This window comes from Centroberyx affinis, unplaced genomic scaffold, assembly GCF_046629955.1.
Source record: "Centroberyx affinis isolate AG114_WGS23_722 - 3 ecotype Tasmania unplaced genomic scaffold, CSIRO-AGI_Caff_v1 ptg006738l_1, whole genome shotgun sequence".
In the NCBI taxonomy this organism is placed as follows: domain Eukaryota; kingdom Metazoa; phylum Chordata; class Actinopteri; order Beryciformes; family Berycidae; genus Centroberyx; species Centroberyx affinis.
Genome location: NW_027283419.1, coordinates 15,001 through 35,000, shown reverse-complemented (window position 1 = coordinate 35,000; position 20,000 = coordinate 15,001). Strand labels below are relative to the sequence as shown.

General features: G+C 43.2%; 2 protein-coding genes across 2 annotated transcripts in view; one reads left to right on the top strand and one right to left on the bottom strand.

Annotated features, from left to right (window-relative positions):
* The window catches only part of shkbp1 (SH3KBP1 binding protein 1), a 16,849-nt gene extending 7,108 nt beyond the window's left edge, over window positions 1–9,741 (top strand). The window contains exons 10-17 of the mRNA XM_071513065.1: window positions 611–698; window positions 1,494–1,610; window positions 2,182–2,352; window positions 3,794–3,949; window positions 4,060–4,156; window positions 5,169–5,353; window positions 5,598–5,700; window positions 6,406–9,741. Coding sequence (XP_071369166.1) covers window positions 611–698; window positions 1,494–1,610; window positions 2,182–2,352; window positions 3,794–3,949; window positions 4,060–4,156; window positions 5,169–5,353; window positions 5,598–5,700; window positions 6,406–7,171 — 1,683 coding nt within the window. The 3' untranslated portion in view covers window positions 7,172–9,741. The remainder of the gene's footprint in view (window positions 1–610; window positions 699–1,493; window positions 1,611–2,181; window positions 2,353–3,793; window positions 3,950–4,059; window positions 4,157–5,168; window positions 5,354–5,597; window positions 5,701–6,405) is intronic.
* Window positions 9,742–15,330: 5,589 nt separating this feature from the next.
* esrrd (estrogen-related receptor delta) overlaps window positions 15,331–20,000 on the bottom strand; it is a 10,406-nt gene continuing 5,736 nt past the window's right edge. The window contains exons 3-6 of the mRNA XM_071513061.1: window positions 19,892–19,999; window positions 19,610–19,771; window positions 18,354–18,623; window positions 15,331–15,569 (exon numbers count right to left, since the gene is read on the bottom strand). Of these exons, the coding sequence (XP_071369162.1) occupies window positions 15,331–15,569; window positions 18,354–18,623; window positions 19,610–19,771; window positions 19,892–19,999 (779 nt within the window). The remainder of the gene's footprint in view (window positions 15,570–18,353; window positions 18,624–19,609; window positions 19,772–19,891; window position 20,000) is intronic.

Below are 20,000 nucleotides of genomic sequence, written 5' to 3'. Positions count from 1 at the left end.
TCGGTGTCTAGACAAGAGAAACGAGTCCAGATCTGCAAATATCCATTGTGAGATACTCACATGATCAGGATTACAGATGGAGGGAGAAGATGAACAGAAATATGTGCAGAATGTGCTTGGACTTGGACTTGAAAAGGTTTCTAAAGTCTTGACTTGAGATCTTGTGTTTGTGTAAATGACTCAGATTGAAAGTGATGAGATTTGTTCCAGCAGACGACTGAATTTAAATTCTGTTTTCTGAATTTGTATGGAATGATTGAATTTATTGAAGTTGAAACTGATTATAGAAATCAAACTCATGATGCTCTTACCAAGTTTTTATCCTATTAAAACCATATTGCATTGAAAAGTCCTAGATATTTAGTTTTCTTTAAGATATTAAATTGATACTGGACTCTTGATTTGTTCTGACTTGACTTGACTTGGTGATCTACATTTAGACTTGAGACTTGACTTGAGACTTGTGCCTCAAGACTTGAGACTGACTTGGGACACGAGCAAAGTTGACTCGGTGACACCTCTGGAAGTAGCACACAGAGAGACGTGTCCAGATGATACCTACTGACTCAAGTAGAAAAGTAGAATATGTGTTCTCTGCTGTCTCTCATAGAACCAGGATGTGGTTCCTATCAACAGTTACGACACAGCCGGCTCCTTCCTGATCCTGGGCTGCAACAACGGATCCATCTACTATATCGGTGAGACAGACTGTATATGGATCTACTGTATGTGGATCTACTGTATATCTCATTTATTTCATATCTAGATCACAGACCTGCAGGTTCAGTATACATGCTGCTGTGCTCTTCTGCTGGGCACAGAGCTGTTCTGGTGTCTCAGCATCACTGACAGGTTGTGATAGTTTAACTGTTGTTTGATTCTTGCTGTATTTGTCCTATGCCTGTTTTAAATTTCTGTCTGCCTTTTTTGTGTCTTTTATGTAGGCCTGTAGGCTGTATTGTGATAATTGAGATAATTATTATAAGTTTATTATCATTAAAGTTGAAAAGGATAGGGCAACTTGTTGTAAAAGTCTCACTACATAGACTATGAATTGACTGTTCCTCTCTGTATAGACTGTGGATTGACTAGTCCTCTGTACAGACTGGATTGACTAGTCCTCCGTACAGACTGTGGATTGACTAGTCCTCTGTACAGACTGGATTGACTAGTCCTCTGTACAGACTGTGGATTGACTAGTCCTCTGTACAGACTGGATTGACTAGTCCTCTCTGTACAGACTGGATTGACTAGTCCTCTGTATAGACTGTGGATTGACTAGTCCTCTGTACAGACTGTGGATTGACTAGTCCTCTCTGTACAGACTGGATTGACTAGTCCTCTGTATAGACTGTGGATTGACTAGTCCTCTGTACAGACTGTGGATTGACTAGTCCTCTGTACAGACTGGATTGACTAGTCCTCTGTACAGACTGGATTGACTAGTCCTCTGTACAGACTCCATATTAACTCGTCCCTGTTTGTCCGTCCAGATGTGCAGAAGTTTCCTCTGAGGATGAAGGATAATGATCTGCTGGTGACGGAGCTGTACAGAGACCCGACTGAAGACGCCATCACTGCCCTCAGTGTCTACCTCACTCCCAAAACTAGTACGTCTATTACAATACTACTACTACTGCTACTACCACTACTACCACTACTACTACTACTACTAGTACTACTACTGCCAGTACCACTACTACTTATGCTACTGCTACTACTACTATTATAATGTAATCCCATCAATGCCCTCAGTGTCTACCTCACTCCCAAACCTAGTACGACTATTACTACTACTACTGCTACTACTACTACTACCACTACTACTACCACTACCACTACTACTACCACTACTACTACTACTACTAGTACTGCTACTGCCAGTACCGCTACTACTTATGCTACTGCTACTACGACTGAGTATTATAATGTAATCCCATCAGTGCCCTCAGTGTCTACCTTGTGCCAAAATCTAGTGTGGCTACTATCACTATTACTACTACCAACACTACTGCTACTACTACTTCTACTGCTACTAGTAGTACTACTTCTGCCAGTACTACTACTACCACTACTATTACTACCACTGCCCTCAGCGTCTACTTCACGCCCAAAACTAATGCGACTACAGAAGTAACCCATACGAGCCACCCGCTGAAGTGTAGTTGTGCTGCTCCGCAGGTGACAGTGGGAACTGGATAGAGATTGCGTATGGGACCAGTTCTGGGACGGTGCGGGTCATCGTTCAGCACCCAGAGACCGTCGGCTCCGGACCGCAGCTCTTCCAGACCTTCTCCGTCCACCGCAGCCCCGTCACCAAGATCATGCTGTCCGAAAAACACCTCATATCGGGTACGTGTAAATCTAAAATAATCACATCAGGTCAAGGTTATTCTCGTTAACGAAAACTAACGAAATAACGAAAACTAGATGTGAAAAAACATTTTCGTTAACTGAAATAAAAATAAAAACGAGGCTTTACAAAAAAACGATAACTAACTGAAACTGTATTGTGTGTTTACAAAACTAAAATAAACTAAAATTATAGAAAAAAAATTTGAATCTCGCCCCTGACAAATACCCCATATTACAAAAAAGACTAAAACTAACACTGAAAATAATAAAAACTAAACTAAAACTAAGCATTTCCAAAAAATACAAACTAAATTAAACTAGCAAACCCGCTTTAAAAACTAATTAAAACTAAACTGAAATTGAAACGAAAATGTCAAAACGAAATAAAAATAAAAACTAATGAAAAATGCAAAACTATAATAACCTTGTATCAGGTACATGTACAAGTAACACACATACATACCGGTTTAAAACCCAATTATCTCCAAATGGCAGACGATGATCCACTTTTAGGAGCTAAAGCCCTGTTCCCCTGTTGCCACGTTTTTCTGTCCACTGAACATTGACCAAAACCTTCAAATCCAGTGAAGAAATTGTAGTTTAGAACAGTGGTTCTCAAAGTGGGGTCCGGGGACCCCCAGGGGTCCGTGGCACTCTGCCAGGGGGGTCCGTGAAAAGTTTTCAGATTCATTCATTTAAATTATCATGATATAAAAAAAAGTTATTTTATTATTATTATTATTTTCTTTTTTTTTACAAAAGGCTTCATAGTTCAATGAATAATATTTTATTTTTTAAATCTAAAATAGTTCATAGATTACGCTCTAATCTAACTTCTTGCAACAACTCAACTCTCGCGAGACTTGAGCGAGACTTGGTTACACACAGACCGGATCAAGCGAAAGGTAAAGAAAAACGTTTAATTTCTCTGTAGGGTCCTTTCCATAATGTTGTCAGACACTTATAATAACAATGTGAGCCTGTCAGTGGCAAAAACAAAACAAGCTCTTTTAGTGGACGTACACTGACGGTTCATTTGAAAAATACCGAAGTTACCCTTTAATACATATCTAATATATTTCGAATACATTTCTCTTGTGTTGTTCTTTCACATAACTAAGACTATAGAAGTGTAAAAAATAGGCTATGTCAGATTATTCCAAGGGACATACATGTCATGTCAGGTCAATTTTTATTTATATAGCCTAAAATCACAAATCAGAATGAGGGGGTCCCCCGGTATATTCTCTATCTTGTAAGGGGTCCTTGGCTGAAAAACAATTGAGAACCTCTGGTTTAGAATACATTTTTAAATGGAAAATGTGTTGGAACACCGTACACTGTAACACTGATCTGGACTGTGTGTTTACTTATTGTTTGTTTGTGTGTTTGTTTGTGTGTGTGTGTGTGTGTGTGTGTGTGTGTGTGTGTGTGTCAGTGTGTGCGGACAACAACCACGTGCGCACCTGGACGGTGACTCGGTTCAGAGGGATGATCTCCACCCAGCCTGGATCCACTCCGCTCACCTCCTTCAAGATCCTCTCCCTGGACGATGTGGACGGACACGGAGGCTGCAGCGCCGGGACGGAGATCGGTAACACACACACACACACACACACACACACACACACACTTTAAGGGGTTAGGTAAGGAGTTAGGGGTCAGAGGTCAGATCCAGCAGTAACTGTGTTTTACCTGTGTCAGGACCATATGGAGAGAGAGACGAGCAGCAGGTGTTTATCCAGAGAGTCGTACCAGACACCGATAAACTCTACGTCCGACTGTCCTCCAATGGAAAGAGGTGAGACAGAGAGAGAGTGTGTGTGTGTGTGTGTGTGTGCGTGTGTGTGTGTGTGTGCGTGTGCGCGCACACTCTTGTGTATTAGAGAAATAACCCACTAAGCAATTTTACGTTGATTAGACGTTTACAACACGTCTGAATGGCCCATAGCCGTCTAGGCTAAATTAAGTTTAAATGGGGTTGAAAAGTGAAAGTTTATTAGATGTCTATACATAGACAATATTATCCTGGACTATATGAGAGCTACGCATAGACGCAATGTTGAAATTACTTCTTGTGATATTATCTTGTAGGCTAGTCTACAGGACTTCTCTGGTGCATATTTTTGGTATTTACAGATGTTTATTCATTGTAATAATGTATTTACTGCTTGGTCTAAAATAGGTCTATACATAGCTGATGTATAGCCTCCCTTAAGCTAACTCTGGTTGAGAGGTGTTTTAAATTAAGTCTCAAGAAATGGCTGTTAAATAATTGGTAGATTCATAAATGTTTGCATGATTTACTGTTTGTTTTATTTGTTTTATTGTTTTGTTTTATTTGTTTTTCTGATTGTTTTCACTGTTTCATTGTTTTATTTTAGCAAAATGTCATTCTTGCTTGACACTTTCTTATTCAATCTGCCATCTTGTGCTGTGAAAGAGGACCACAGTGGAAACAAGCCCTCGGGCTTTTTATGTACTTTAATCCTCGACAATTTAAAAAAATCTTATATGGGGACTGTTATCATGATCAGCCTATCATGTATGTTTTTTCAATTTTTGTCAAATAAATCTATCTATATCTATCTAGCCGTAATGATCCTGGGCTGTATGAGAGCTAAAGCATAGAGGAGACGTTGAAATCACGTCTTTTGCTCAGTGGGAAAGAGAGAGAGAGTTTCTCTGCCGCTCGGCCACTTTTTGACTGTAGTGTAGGTGAGAGCACGAGTGGGATTAAGCCGTGTGTGTGTGTGTGTGTGTGTGTGTGTGTGTGTGTGTGTGTGTGTGTGTGTGTGTGTGTGTGTGTGTAGGGTGTGTGAGGTGCGCTCGGTGGATGGGACCTCCATCACGTCCTTCATGGTCCATGAGTGCGAGGGTTCGAGCCGGATCGGCTCGCGGCCGCGGCGCTACCTGTTCAGCGGCCACGGCAACGGCAGCATCCAGATGTGGGACCTGACCACCGCCATGGAGATCGCCGGGAAGGTCGACATCAGAGGTGCATAACTTTATTGTTCGGTAGAGGTTGACATCAGATTCTTGGAGAAAAAAAAAATTTAATTGTTAACTAGAGCCTGACATCAGATTCTTAAAAAAAAAACCAAAACGTAATTGCTAATTAGAGGTTGATATCTGACTCTTGAAAAACAAAACTTTATTGTTCATTAGAGGTCGACATGCTCTGATTGGTTGTTGCCTCAGTCGGTGTCTGATGTGTGCTGTTGTGATTGGTTGTCTGGCAGCGCTGGGCGGGCCGACGGAGGAGGAGCTTCTGGAGCTGCTGGACCAGTGTGACTTGGCTTTAACCAGAACACCTGACAGCACACCCAGAGCCTCCACCTGCAGGTACACACACACACACACACACACACACACACACACACACACACACCCAGAGCCTCCACCTGCAGGTACACACACACACACACACACACACACACACACACCCAGAGCCTCCACCTGCAGGTACACACACACACACACACACACACACACACAGAGCCTCCACCTGCAGGTACATACACACACACACACACACACACACACACACACACACACACACACACACACACACACACACACACATACACACACACACACACACACAATCTGATACCACACCCAGAGCCTCCACCTGCAGGTACACACACACACTCACTCTCTCTCTCTCTCTCTCTCTCTCTCTCTCTCTCTCTCTCTCTCTCTCTCTCTCTCTCGCTCTCTTTTAGTAAGTTTTAGATTGACAAAATTATTTTGTAATGCAACACATCAGCATTAAAGTTGCTCCGTTTATCATTTTTAACCATCAGTATGTCTTGTCCAATTAATATTCCTCTAATGCCTGTAAACAGAGGAGAGCCTGGTGGAGCTGATCGTTCTCCTCTATCTCACTCCAGCAGTAAAGCGATCCAGCAGATTTCCCTCCAGATCCACCAGGTGGAGGAGAAACTATGGAGGATGTTTACTGTCATTATGCTGATGACTCTACATTAATGTCATGATGATTTATTGATGGTAAAATGCACCTTATTCCCTCTTTCTCCTCCCCAGCCTGCTCTCCCAGCTGAGTGAAACCTTCAGGACGGAGCGTCTCCACGGCGGAGGAGGCAGAGGGGCTTCCATGTGCGGTAGCCTCCCGCGACAGGCTCCGCCCCCGGTCCCCCTCGCCAAACCTCTCCGGGACCCGGGCCTCTCGGCCGGGCCTGGGGCCGGACCGCCGCCCCCCGCCGGCCTGGGCGCCGCCTACTGCCACAGCTCTAACCCCGGTCCTAGTCCCGGTCCCGGTCTCACTCAGGTCCTCAGCCAGGCCGCCCTCGCTCACAGTGGCAGCCCCCGCCCCTCTAGAAACCTGGACAGAGAGAGAGAGAGGGACGGGACGGGGTCGGTTCGGAGGGGAAGCTTCGTGGAGCGCTGCCAGGAGCTGGCCAAGGGTTCGGAGGCGGCGGCGGCGGGGCCAGAGGGCGGGAGGCGGAGCCTAGCGGTGTGTAGCGAATTAGAGGCCAGATTAGGCCTCAGAACGGCCCCGGCGTTCTCTAGCGGACGCCTCACCGTCGGAACGCCTTCGTCTTCGTCGTCGTCGTTGTCCTCGTCCTCGTCTTCCTCGCACCGCAGGGCCGCGCCCGCGTCCCCGTTAAGCCCCGCCCCCGCGGTTGTCAGCCCGACCCGGTCGCAGACGCCGGTCTCTCCTCGCCGCGGGACCGGGTCGTCTGCCGCCGACGTCCCGCCTTCCCCCGAGAGCCCGGCCAATCCGGACGGCCCCGCCGCCGCCGGCCCGCCCACCAGCCCCAAACCTCCTATGAACGAGACCAGCTTCTGATCGGCTGGCGGGCCGGCCGGGGGTCTGACTGAGCGTGTGCGAAGAGAAGCGCTTCATTGATGTCACGACTCCAATCTGCAGCCATTCCTGCATTTATCCAGTTTAAACCACTGGGGAATCTAACAGCTAAGTGTAAAGATTTAGAATTCTACGTTCTTCTTTTTTACATTTCCACTGAACTGTTAATCTCAGGCACACTGGAACAGACAGTATTGATCTTGCTAAGTTTGAGTGCTAATAAAAACTTTGCATCTTTACAACATGTCAGCAGTGAGTGGCAGCAGCTGCAGGTCTTGTTTTCCTGAGTCAGGACTTAAAGGCCTTTGGCTGCTAGTTAGTTTCTCACTGGCAGTTTATTACTTTGGGCTGCAGCAGCAGTCGTTCATGCGGCCCTGAGACGATTGGGTTATTATTGAGTAGCCAATTAACGATCAAATAGAGCTCTGTCGCCGTGGTTACCACATGCTCCAGCTTGCTGACTGGAATAAGCCACCTGTTCAGTTGACGCGTTCGCTAAAATGTCAGATTGGTAAATGAAATTTGTATTTCAGGAGCAAAACAAACCGTTAGCATAAGTCTGTAACCTCGTCTCTTTTAAAGCAGCCGAATGCCTTCACTAACTATTCAGTTGTTACTAAGGATTGTAACTTGAGTCGTACAGTTTTTTGTATTTTTCTAAGGCGTAAATCAGGACTTAGCTGTTGTTACCACTTACAGGGGAAATTACTACCAGACCAAATGCTGGTAACTTTTGGCTCTTGCTAGTAGGTTTTGTCCGCTCCACCAGCCAGTTTAACAGAGTCCTTTTCTACTCTAAACATTAGTTGGCTGGGAAAATAGATAAAGTGGCTGGTGGTTTTTGGGATTTACCAGCTGTTGTGTCCAGACAGCAAATCAGTAAATTTCCAGCCCTGATTTTAAGCATCCTGCTGCTGTCTCTTCCTCTCTGACAGTCTTCCACTGATCTGTAGACCTGCTGTCACTGTGACCAACGCTTTACCATTCAATACGCAGAGATGCAGAGAAAAGAAATTCCCATTCAAATAAACATTCCCGACTGGACATTTGGACGGTCCAGTTGAGATGGAAGAACTTTTTAGATATAGCTTTTGTTATGGAAATGAACTTCATGGCACATAAAAACTCAGGAAGGTGTGAATATGGAGAAGAAAAAACGTTTGAACATCCTCCATACACTGTCCACAACACAACATGACATTAGCTTGGTAAGGACTGTAGTTCTGTGGCAGCTGTCTTACATGTAAAGAAGACTGCCATGGTATGCCACAAAAGGGTCTTTTATATTCTTTCGTATTCATCACAGTGTGATGATCCTGCCGGAAAAAGTTCATTTTTCTGGAATGAGGAAAATAATCCTTATTTTCTCACTGATGCCCGTGTATTTCTGAAATTCTACGAAGCTTTCAGCAGGTTTCAGAGGCCTGGGTGTGCGTTCACACTGAGAGAAATCATTCGTTCCCGAGCTCAGCGACCGGGGAAATGTGTCGACGCTTCCTCGTTTACCTACTGATGTGATTTAGTTTCATGATCAATGTGGAGAAGTTGATTCCAGCCATTCAAAGCTTCCCAGTTCTCTACAACGTTTACGTGAAAGACGACAGGAAGAAACGAAAGGTTGATCCATAATCGGAGTCGATGGGAAGCTCTGTGTTAGATTTTTCCTGTTTATTTTCAAGTAATGCTGCCTAATTAGCACAAGCTAGCGATATTATCTCATCAAAACGATATAACGTTATGAAAGGCAGTACGAAAAGCAGCGAGTACATGAATTGCCTGTCTAACACTGAAGCGTCAGACCGCTACACAGATGTGATCAGAGCCTCTGGCCCCGCCCACAACCTGTCATCGACCGAGCCGCTCAGTCTGAACGCACAGCCAGGGTCATGAAACTCTCAACACAGCAATGAACATGGAAACTAATGAAAAATAAAAATTGCACTCACGACAAAAACTGGTGGTGAGCGAGTTTACCTTCACCAAATTTTGCAGCATTTCTCCACGAAGCAAAACCAAAGTGGATTTGGATGCGGAGCTGTTGGAGAGACTCCAGAGAGACTCGTGTTTGTCTCTGAAGGAAGACCGGTGCTGTTTGTTTCTAAACAGTAACTGGCTGGAGGTGTGCTGCTGTTCTGTGATTGGCTCCAGGAGGTCGGATCCTCTCCACAGCTGTAGCTCCCACTTTGCGGAGGCCATTTTGCGTCCCTCCCTGCGTCGTGTCAGCTTGGATCGGGAACGCAGAATGGTGCGGGGGGGAGCCGCCTGCTGGTCTCTGCTGCACCGGAAGAGTAGAAGTGCCTTGTGTCTCTGGAGGAGTTTCAAGAACCAGAATTATTCAGCTAGCCAGATAACAGAAAGTCACCATGAAATTGTTTATAATGATAATCAACTGCTAGCTATAGCTATTATAGCTGATCCAGTAGAACCAATATCCATGTTTAATTTTACTAATTATTCAAAAGAAGTTGCATATAATTCGGTTACACTTATATCATTAATAAATGGTAAATTGATAGTTAATTAAACTTTAGTTAATAGTTATTTTACTGTTAACAAACAATGAAATGATCATTAATAATGTTTACTAATTATTAGTAATGCTATAATTTGTTATTTTATCATTAGTTTGTGTAATATAAAATCATTTGTTTATAAATTATATATTGTATCATAGCTTTTTACCCTTTTTACCGTCTCTTAGCTATGATACAATATATAATTTATAAACAAATGATTTTATATATTTATAAAGTAATGATAAAATAACATAAATTATAGCATTACTAATAATTACCATTTATTAATGATGGTTATTATAAAGTGTTACCTATAATTCATTTTCACAGTTATCAATTACATAATCATGATTTTAGTTTCTGCAAAATTTCAGCAGTATTGAAAATTTCCACCCGCTGTTGTTGAAAAGAGTCAAAATGTTGATGTGCGATGCCAGCGGTGCCGAGTCAGATAACCAGGTCACACTGTCTAGAAAAATCATTATTATCATTATTAGCATTTTATCCAGAATGACGCAGCTCTACCATCTGACTAACTGATTCATCTGGCTTCTAAAAAAAAAAACCTCCAGGTCAAACATCTGCTTTTAACTCCTTTACACACATCTGGCTTCCTGACGTCAGATCCCACCTTCTCTCTCACTTTAAAGTCTCAATGAAACGGGCTTCTGAGAGCGTCTCGCTTTCCGTAATGTGATGTATTTCCTGTTGAAACAGGACGTTGGGGGGCGGGACATAACGCTGGGCGGGATCATTCCAAAGTCAGTGGGATTCAGTTATTCAGTTTTAGTTTGTGCCGCCAAGAGTGAAAACGCAGACCTGTCCCTGTGTGAATGCAGCCTTTGTAACCTTGACACTGTTCTCCTTTTGACTGACACTGGTTTAATATTGAATTAATTTACGTTTTATGTTTTCCACTGTACTGATTACTGTGGTTATAAATGCAAAGTCCAAAACATGCTACCTGCTGTAGTTTGGACCATAAAGTTCACCAACTTCTTGCTAAATCACAGTTTTCTTCTTCTTCGTTTCATTTTTATTTTCATTTCAATTATCACAAGTTTTGTCATAGATGTAGCAGTTTTCATCATTAAAAAACCTCCATGTGTATATATGTCTGTCTCCTAGTGGTGTAACTGACCTGTAATCTGTAAAGTGGCTGTTCAGAGCCAGATGAAGGAGTCAACGCCTGGGTTCAGCCAACGTTTTCTCTTCGTTCATCGCAACTGAAAAGGACGAGACGTTCTGCTTCGTGTCGGACGGCATTTCAAACCTGTAGCAGAGGAGATCGCTAGAATATAACTACCATGGTTTCTACAATAAATGACACTGTGTGAACAACCTGCTTCAATATTTATTCATTGTTTATCAGCTGCTGCCTGCCACTCCGATTCTTTACTATGTGGTTAGCAAGCTAACATCTAAACTGCAGTCAATCGACTCTGATGCTATGCTATGTGTTGAGCACGCTAACGTTAGCTGTAAGCTACAACAGGAAAACCATGAATGTCCCGTCTGTATTATATAATATGGATTCCTCCATGTTGGATCCTCAGGTCAACGCGGCCAAACAACTGTTTCTATTGGCCGGCTCCACAAATTTGCAGGTCAAAGTTCACCAAATTTGAACTCCGCATGAAGGCAAAGTGCGAAATTGATTCGCAACCAGAAGCGTTTATTTTTAGTCGTCCTTTATGAGTAAAGTGACTTTGTGTTTGTGCTGGTGCGGCCGCGCCTTAATGCTGCCTTTCATTCCAGTTCGGAAGTCGTGAGTTCCCAGGCGGCGGGTTTCCAGCCTCCTTAAGGTCCAGCGGTCCAGTTCGGCAAAGTCCTGTTCCCTGTGCTACAGCTGATCTGATGTCACTGACTACGTTTACATGGACTGCAATACTCCGACTATTGACCTTATTCTAAATAAGACAATATTTCGATTAAGGTGTTTACATGAGTTGCTTATAGAATATTCCATTCATATTCCCGTTTACATGCTACAGAGCAGAGTTAATGACTGGAGACACGCCCACATGACGTCCTGCGTCCGAGTTTCCCTCCGAAATTGAACCTGAAAGCCTTTCTGTCATGTTGCTGCCGATTTAGGGACAAAATGTTGGGACTTCTTGTTCGTCTTTTCTTCTGTACGTGTCGCAAAATGCTGTGAAAACTCCGACAGGACGCCACAGTGTGATTAAGGTGTTTACATCTCTACAACGCACTTCAATAATACAAATAAGATCAGAATACTCCACACGTCTTAATTCGACTATTGCTTACTCCGACTATGACCTTATTCGGGTTAAGCTAATCAGAAAATGCTGTTTACATGGCAGTGTCTTCTTCAGAGTATTGTCTTAATCGGGTTAATATCGGAATATTGCAGTCCATGTAAACGTGCTCAGTGATATTTGCCAACATTAGCTAGCTAGTTAGCATAGAGCATTTCAGATTTATAATGTTCCATTTTCCACACAGGGGTGTTGATAGATTTAAGGTCATGTGATGTCTGAAAATCACACTTCAGTGTATTTTGAGGATTATAAACATGTTAAAAACTACAAAATGTTTTGCCGCCATGTTGAGATAGACCGCTGCAGCTCAGAAACTTTGTGGAGTTTCCCACTTGGAATTCAGACTTGAAGGACCGATCCGCCGCATTTCCCCGAAGGAAGTCAGAGTTCAGACTTGAATGTAGTTTTAGGATGTTTGTGGACTCTCCCTGGTCTCTGTCCAGCCTGTTCTGCACTCTGCTAACTGACATATGTGGCTCTGGGCTGTTGTGTCCGCTCGTCAGAGGTGGGATGTAACAAAGTAAAAATACTTCATTACTGTACTTAAGTAAGATTTTCAAGTATCTGTACTTTACTCAAGTTTTTCTTTCACTGAAGACTTTTTACTTTCACTCACTACATTTCAAAAGAAAAATCTGTACTTTCTACTCACTACATTTTCAAAACAGACTCGTTACTCTCGGAAAATCATCAACTGATTTTCTAAAACAATTTTATTTTCAGCATCAGACGGCTTCCATCCCGGAACAGCTGATCAAGAGCCAGATGTGATCGGCTGCTTGTTTAGCAAAGTGACACCAAAGAGGAAGGAAAGGGAGAGAGAGAAGCAACGAGAGAGAGAGAATTAACATTAGTGAATTAAGCTGCTAGGGTTCAGGTTCCTGATCTGAGCTGCAGACTCTTTATCTTCTGGGATTCAGAGGAACGCTCAACAGAAAACCAGTTTAGTTCATTAGAAATGACTTTTTTAGAGAACGACTTTTACTTTTATACTTTAAGTAAATTTAAGTCCACGTACTTTTATACTTTGACTTGAGTAAAGGATTTGAAATGATACTTCAACTTCTACCAGAGTATATTTTTAAATGAGTATCTGCACTTTTACTTGAGTAGGGAATTTGTGTTCTTCTACCTCCTCTGCCGCTCATAGTCTGAATATTGTCAATTTTTTGTGTTTTGTCCATTTTATTTTTCAGTTGCTCAGTATTTAACATCATTATCATGTTATGTGAATGTATCATTCAGAATGTGGTGAAGAAACACCTGAGGAGTTTTTCCATATTCTTATCTGAATACCACCTGAGCACCGTGTGTGTGTGTGTGTGTGTGTGTGTGTGTGTGTGTGATCAGATGTTTCTGTATGACCGCTTTTCTAACACCGTCTTTGTAAAAAAATAAAATTAACAAACAACTAATGCCAGCCAACTTTGATTTTTTTTTTGTTTCTTTTTAAATCAAGCACACACACACACTCAGGTTTCATTCCAAAAGCCTTTAATTAACCGACATACAAACTAGTGTAAGAGCAGTCGACTTTTCCATGAAATAAATTAGACATAAATACATGAATCAACAAATAAATAAATAAATAAATAGATGGCATCCTGACCTACAGTATGTTCTGACATCACAGCTTGTTGTAAGGCAGGTCGACCGGTTGCTATGGGAGAACTGGGACTGGACTGGTTTCTTTGGCGAGCACAGCTTCATGCAGACCGCTCACAGTAACGTGAACCGTGTGAACGTTCACTACAGCAGGAACACCTGAGGAGGCTCCATGTGCTGTGCGGTGAGAGCGGGGGGGCTGATCCTCCACTTCCTGATGTTCCTCCATTGCGGTCTCCGTCTAACATCCATCCGATCACACGGTGTGGGCGGAGCTTGGATTCTCTGTTGCTGCAGTTTGAGTTTCTCTCCTCTCTTCTCTGTCTGTTCAGCCATGGCGGCTCTCGCTGCCCATGCTAACTACACAGTTCTTCTTCTTCTTCTGCTGTTTATTCCAAATTTATATGAAAATGTTGCAGATTAAGCACTTTAAGCACCATAACCTCAGGTGTTGTGAACAAAACATCTGTCCTGACTTAAATTCAATACAGTGAACATGCAGTAGTGTGCATAAGAATAAAGCGACACAGCAACCGATAAAATATCAGCCCAGCTGGAACGTCTCTGACCGGTTCGCTGTATTTTGTGTGGTCATTTCCTGTAGGATCAGTGTTGTCACGGTAACGGTGCTGCACAGCATTACGGGACAATGTAGATGGGTGATACTGTTGATTAGCGACAAAACAACTGGCTAAAATAACAAAATTTAATCAAATAAAAAAATTGTGATATTGAAAACTGTTCAGAGTTTTCTTTTTTTTTTATCATTAACATTAAAACAAACACAAACACACAGCAGCCGTCAGTCAAACTGTGGAACACGGAGCTGTGGGGTTAGGGTTGACCATCAGAGTTCAGTGTCCGCCATGTTGGCTCCACCCTCCCTGACTGGGTGTTGCCATAGTAACCAGCTCATCTTTAAAGTGTCAGCCATGTTGACTCTGCTGTCAGCTGATCCTCGCCAAGCATTTTATAAAACCAACACTCACACGCCAATCATCCTCTGAAAAGTCATCGTCACACAAATGTTTTTTTTTTTGTTTTTTTTTTTTTTACAAAAATAGATTATAAATCTAAACTAGTTCAGGTTCAGTCAGCATCCGTGGATATGAAGAGTTAGGATTCATTCAAAACAACTATGAACAGAACCAAAACCACATACAGTTCATCAAGTATAGTATATAGTGGTGTGTGTGTGTGTGTGTGTGTGTGTGTGTGTGTGTGTGTGTGTGTGTGTACATCATATTCATGTCTTGAAGGATGTGGTTTCAGCTCTCAGCAGTGAACTCCAGGCTTTCTAACGTCTCCATAGGGGAGGTTTGTTTTCTGCCGCCTGCAGTACCAGGCGGGTGGAGTTCAACCACAACCTCCGCTCCAGTCTGATGTGACGATGCAGTTTGATTGATTCCATATTGATCGTAGAATTGATCAACACTACGCCGGTTGTGTATGGGAACCTGAACTGATTCTACTGATCATAGAAAATGAGTAGCATCATCCTGGGTTTCAGTGGAGAGTTTTAGTGTCCCATGATGCTCTACATGTTTCAGAGGCTTTTCCATCCTGATGAGAAGAAAACTCTGCGGGAAACTGAATACTATTTTTTTGGCAAGAGAACGGTCAGATTTAAAGGATACCAGCGCTAAATTTGGTCGAACCCTGAAAATTCTGAAAGAGCGATCACACGCCAGGGATAAGCGGGTAAGTGACGGCGGCCATGTTGTGCCCCAGGCGCTCAGGCCTTGGCGTCCAGCATCTCCAGCAGCAGCTTGTGCAGCGGGACGCGGCGCAGGCGGTGCAGGCGGAGCAGAGCCTGCACCGCCCGGCCGGCCGTCTGCCGCAGCAGAGGAAGGCTCATCAGCAGCCGGCCGGCCCGCCGCGCGTCCTGCTGCCACGACTCGTACTCCTGCAGCGCCTCGTGGAGACCGTCCTGGAACCGCTGCACCGAGTCGGGACAGTCCACCGGGTCGGCGTCTGAGGGGGGGGGGGGGGGTGGGTGGAGAGAGAGGGGAGGGGTTAGTACTGGAGACACAAACTCAGAGACGTCCAGCAGGGAGGCTTGGAGTGGACGGGGTGAGTGATGGATGGGCATTACGGCTCTTTGAAGGGAGCCGGATCTTACGGCTCCGTTCTTTTCCGAGAGCCTTTTTTCTTTTTTTCTTTTTAGGGGGCGGGGCTTTAGGGCGAGGTTTATCTGCGAAATAATCACCAGGATAATGATAGGGTAAGATTTGGATCAGATTCCCTCTGTATGAAATGTGTTATGTAAATAAATTTGCCTTGCCTTGAATGCAATTCATGCAACACTTAATATTAGAAAACGTTTTATTGGCACAATAAAAAAACAAAGTATAATGAACGTTTGTGCAAAACAGATTTTAGTGCAAATCAGATAGATAAACAATTATCTGAAGAACATTTCTGCTGCTGTGTGTTTTCGAGTTCGGCTCATTTTTTTTTTCCAAACACGTCTACCTCTTGTGACTGGCTGGTTCTCACGCTTCACCTAAAGCGGAGCGGATGTGAAATTTGGGCACAACGATAAAAAGAACGGCTCACTAAGAACGACTCGGGTCCGTCCGTCCCAAAGAGCCGCTGAACAGAATCACTGAGTGACTCTAGTGGGACTTTACAGTGTGTCTGTTGTCCCGGTGTTTCCCACAGTGTAACGCCTCATTATAGAAATATATTTTTCTTTATATGATCCTAACAAATCAAACTACAAATGTAGATGTAGATTTTAGAAGTTATTCACATATTGTTGGTGTTTTTTCTTACTTAATTCTGCATAAATACATTCTTCACTGGATATGTTTGTAATTATTTGACTCAAAACTGTATTGCTGTTGTTGCTCATGTAACGCTGACACTGTCGTTCATGTCAAATGTCAATAAAACATTTTGAATTTGAATTTGAGAGAGAGAGAGAGAGAGAGAGAGAGAGAGAGAGAGAGAGAGAGAGAATAAATGAAACTACCAGTTGTATTTGGAGAGGAAGAGAAGAGTGTTTGATTGAGAAAACGATGGTTGACTTAATTCTTTTACGTGTTTATGTTTACATTTCATTATTACTCCCATGGATGTTTTCCTATTTATATAAACAATATGTAACTCAGCCATTTTTCATACTGTATTTTGTTTTCTGCATTGTATATTCATTGCATTGTTTATTTATTTGCTTTGGCAACATGTACAAGATGTGTTATCATTTTAAACTGAATTAAAATTGAATTGAGAGAGAGAGAGTGTCATGCCATAATCTAAGAAACACATCAACTCTGTAATCCCTTCTTTACGTTTGCTTAGTAAGCACAGGCACAAGGTTTTGTAATCATCACTGTTATTGTTGTTACTGTCCCTGAAATATTCTATGTGATGAATCTATATATTTAATATGCAGTTTATTTCTTTTTATTTTACTTTATTTCTATCTCATTTATGTTTGAATCTATGCTTTGACAACATGTGCTCATGTACGTCATGCCAATAAAGCTCACTGAATTGAATTGAATTGAATTGAATTGAGAGAGAGAGAGAGAAAGAGAGGGAGAGAGAGAGAGAGAAAGAGAGAGAGAGAGAGAGGGAGGGAGAGAGAGCGAGAGACAGACAGAGAGAGAGAGAGAGAGAGAGAGGGAGGGAGAGAGAAACAGCTGAACAGAGAGAGAGGGAGAGAGGGAGAGAGAAAGTATGGGACGGTGGACGAAGTGGGCTGCATGAAAAGGTCAAGGTCAGCCTCTGGGTGTTTGTACACACAGACACACACACACACACACACAGACACACACACACACACACACACACACACACAGACACACACACAGACACACACACACACACACTGATAAAATGTCCTTGAGTGTCTCTTTCCTCCAAGGCAGACAGACAGTTAACAGTCTATAGATCTGCAGCAGTCTATCAATACAGTGTATTGATCTGAGGCGCAGACAGTGGGAGACTGGCCAGACTTCAGCTGGACGCACCCATCAGTCTCCCATCATGCACTGCAGCAACAACATCCAACAGTATCACTCAACACCGCTCCGTCCATCCAGCCACAGACACGTTACTGATGAAGCCTTCACAGGCTTTTCCTGCTGTTCCCCTGCGTTAGCATTGTTAGCATTGTTAGCATTCCTCATCGAAAACAAGTTAGACAGTTAGCACTAGCATTAGCATTAAAAATACTCTTTCAAGATTTCAAATGTTAAACCTTTGAAGAATTTAAAGGAGCCCTGTCAGAGGAAATCATCATCATCATCATCATCATCATCATCATTTCCCTCTGTTTCTGTACATGTCTGATCAAAAATGTTTCATGAAGACTTTGTGAAAATTTAAAGTTATTACATTTTCATTACATTTTCCCCGGTCAGTTTCAGTCTAACTAGAATGAGTGAAATCCGTCCAATCAGGGGCCAGTCTGCAGCATCTGAGCTGGAAAGCCTCCACTCAGCTAATCAATACTCTGACCGTCTCCCTGCTTCAGCTCCCAGCCACCAATCAATATCAATAACCACTCCTCTGGGATCAATACGTTCAGACCCCTTATCTACTGCACAAATGCTCCTCTTCTACCCCCTGCCCCCCCCCCCCCCCCCCACACACACACACACACACACACACACTCTTCCCCCTCCTCTATTTCCAAAGTGTGAATCATCATCAGTTTTGCTGCTCTGTGTGTGTGTGTGTGTGTGTGTGTGTGTGTGTGTGTGTGAGCGTGTGTGTGTGTGTGTGTGTGTGTGTGTGTGGACCCACCAGAGTTAGCCAGAGCCATGGCCTTGAGCGTCACCACCTCCTCCTGGCTCAGATTCATGGATTGGTACTTGCAGGTCAGGTGACGCAGCGCCGCGTACAGATCAGCCAATCCCGCGGCGCGACACTGAGCCTCGTCCAATCGCAGGTTCCCGGCGAACACCAGCTCCTCCCCCGCGCACTGGGAGCGCCAGGCCACGCCCACCAGCAGCGCCTCCATCCAGCCGCTCTGCAGCAGGGACATCTGGTCCACCAATGAGAGCGCAGAGAAGCCTGGAGAGGGGGGGGGGGCGGGGCAAAGCAGGCGTCAATCAGAAAAAATTGACTTGTTTGTAAGTCAAGGCGCCATGATTGAAGTTTTCAGTAGACTCTGGTTGATCCTGATCAGATTTTTCACACTTAAAAGGAAAAATCTGGCTCCACTTAATATTTTATTGTTGTATTTTTCTTCTTTGATGTTTCAGCGATCTAAAACATCGTCCCTCAGAATCACAACACACTTTTATAGTTCTATAGTTCTCCAGCAGAGTGTTTTGGGTTTTTTTTTTAACTGATTTTTTATTCAACACACATAATACAGAGAACATACTTGGAGGAGATGCATATACAATCACACTTGTTTTAACTTATATTCCTTTCATGTCTGTCTTATACCTGAGAAAGAAAGAAAAAACCAAAAACAAGTGTAATAGGAATAAAAATAAAAAATAAAAATAAATACAATGAAATATATAAAAGTAAGAATAGGATAAAAGAGGTGACTAAAGTTCTGGCGTTGCCTGTATTAATGCTGACCATCTTTCAGCAAACCTGTCTGTTCTCAGCTGTATTTTCTCCATGATAAAGACATTTTTTACCCTGTCGTTATGCTCGGGGGTTCTGGCTTCAACCAGGAAACTGTAACTGTTTTTTTTTGCTATTAAAAGCAGAATTCTCAATAAAGAAATTTAATCTCTATCCATCATATTATCAGGAAGTATGCCCAGTATGAAAAGTGCTGGATCCAAAGTAAAATTAATACCCAAAACCTGTTTAATCTCCTTTTGAACATTCTTTTTTAAAACACATTTTTCCCAGTTCTTAAATATCTTATGCCATCAACAGAGATAAATCACATCCATTTCACATTTCCATATTTCCTTGCGTTCTGTGTTCCTGGCTGTGCTCCAGGGTTTGAACTCTCCAGCGTCCTGACTGACCCGCTCACTGTCAGCAGATCAGACAGAGATCTGAACCCGTCGTCCGGCCTCAGTGTTTACCTGGGATGTGTTTGGCCCAGCCAATCAGGAGCAGCAGCTCCCTGTTCAGCAGGTCACACAGGGTCAGCAGGGTCCGCAGGCTGCTGTCATTGGTTGAATCGTCCTGACTGGCAGCCAGGGGGGCGGGCTCTGTCATCAGCAAATGGGAGATGACCTTGTTTCCTAGGAGACGGGAAAAACAATACCATTAAAATTTTGTTTTAAATAGATTGTAAAAATGACTCCTAAATGAATGAATAAGTGCATAAGTGTGTGTGTGTGTGTGTGTGTGTGTATACTCACTGTTGCTGACAGGGTGTGTGTATGGGGTTTTGACATATAATCCCAGTCCAGCCTCCACTCTCCTCTTGTATTTCTGCCGGCCGCCTCTCACTCGGTCCATACGAACACC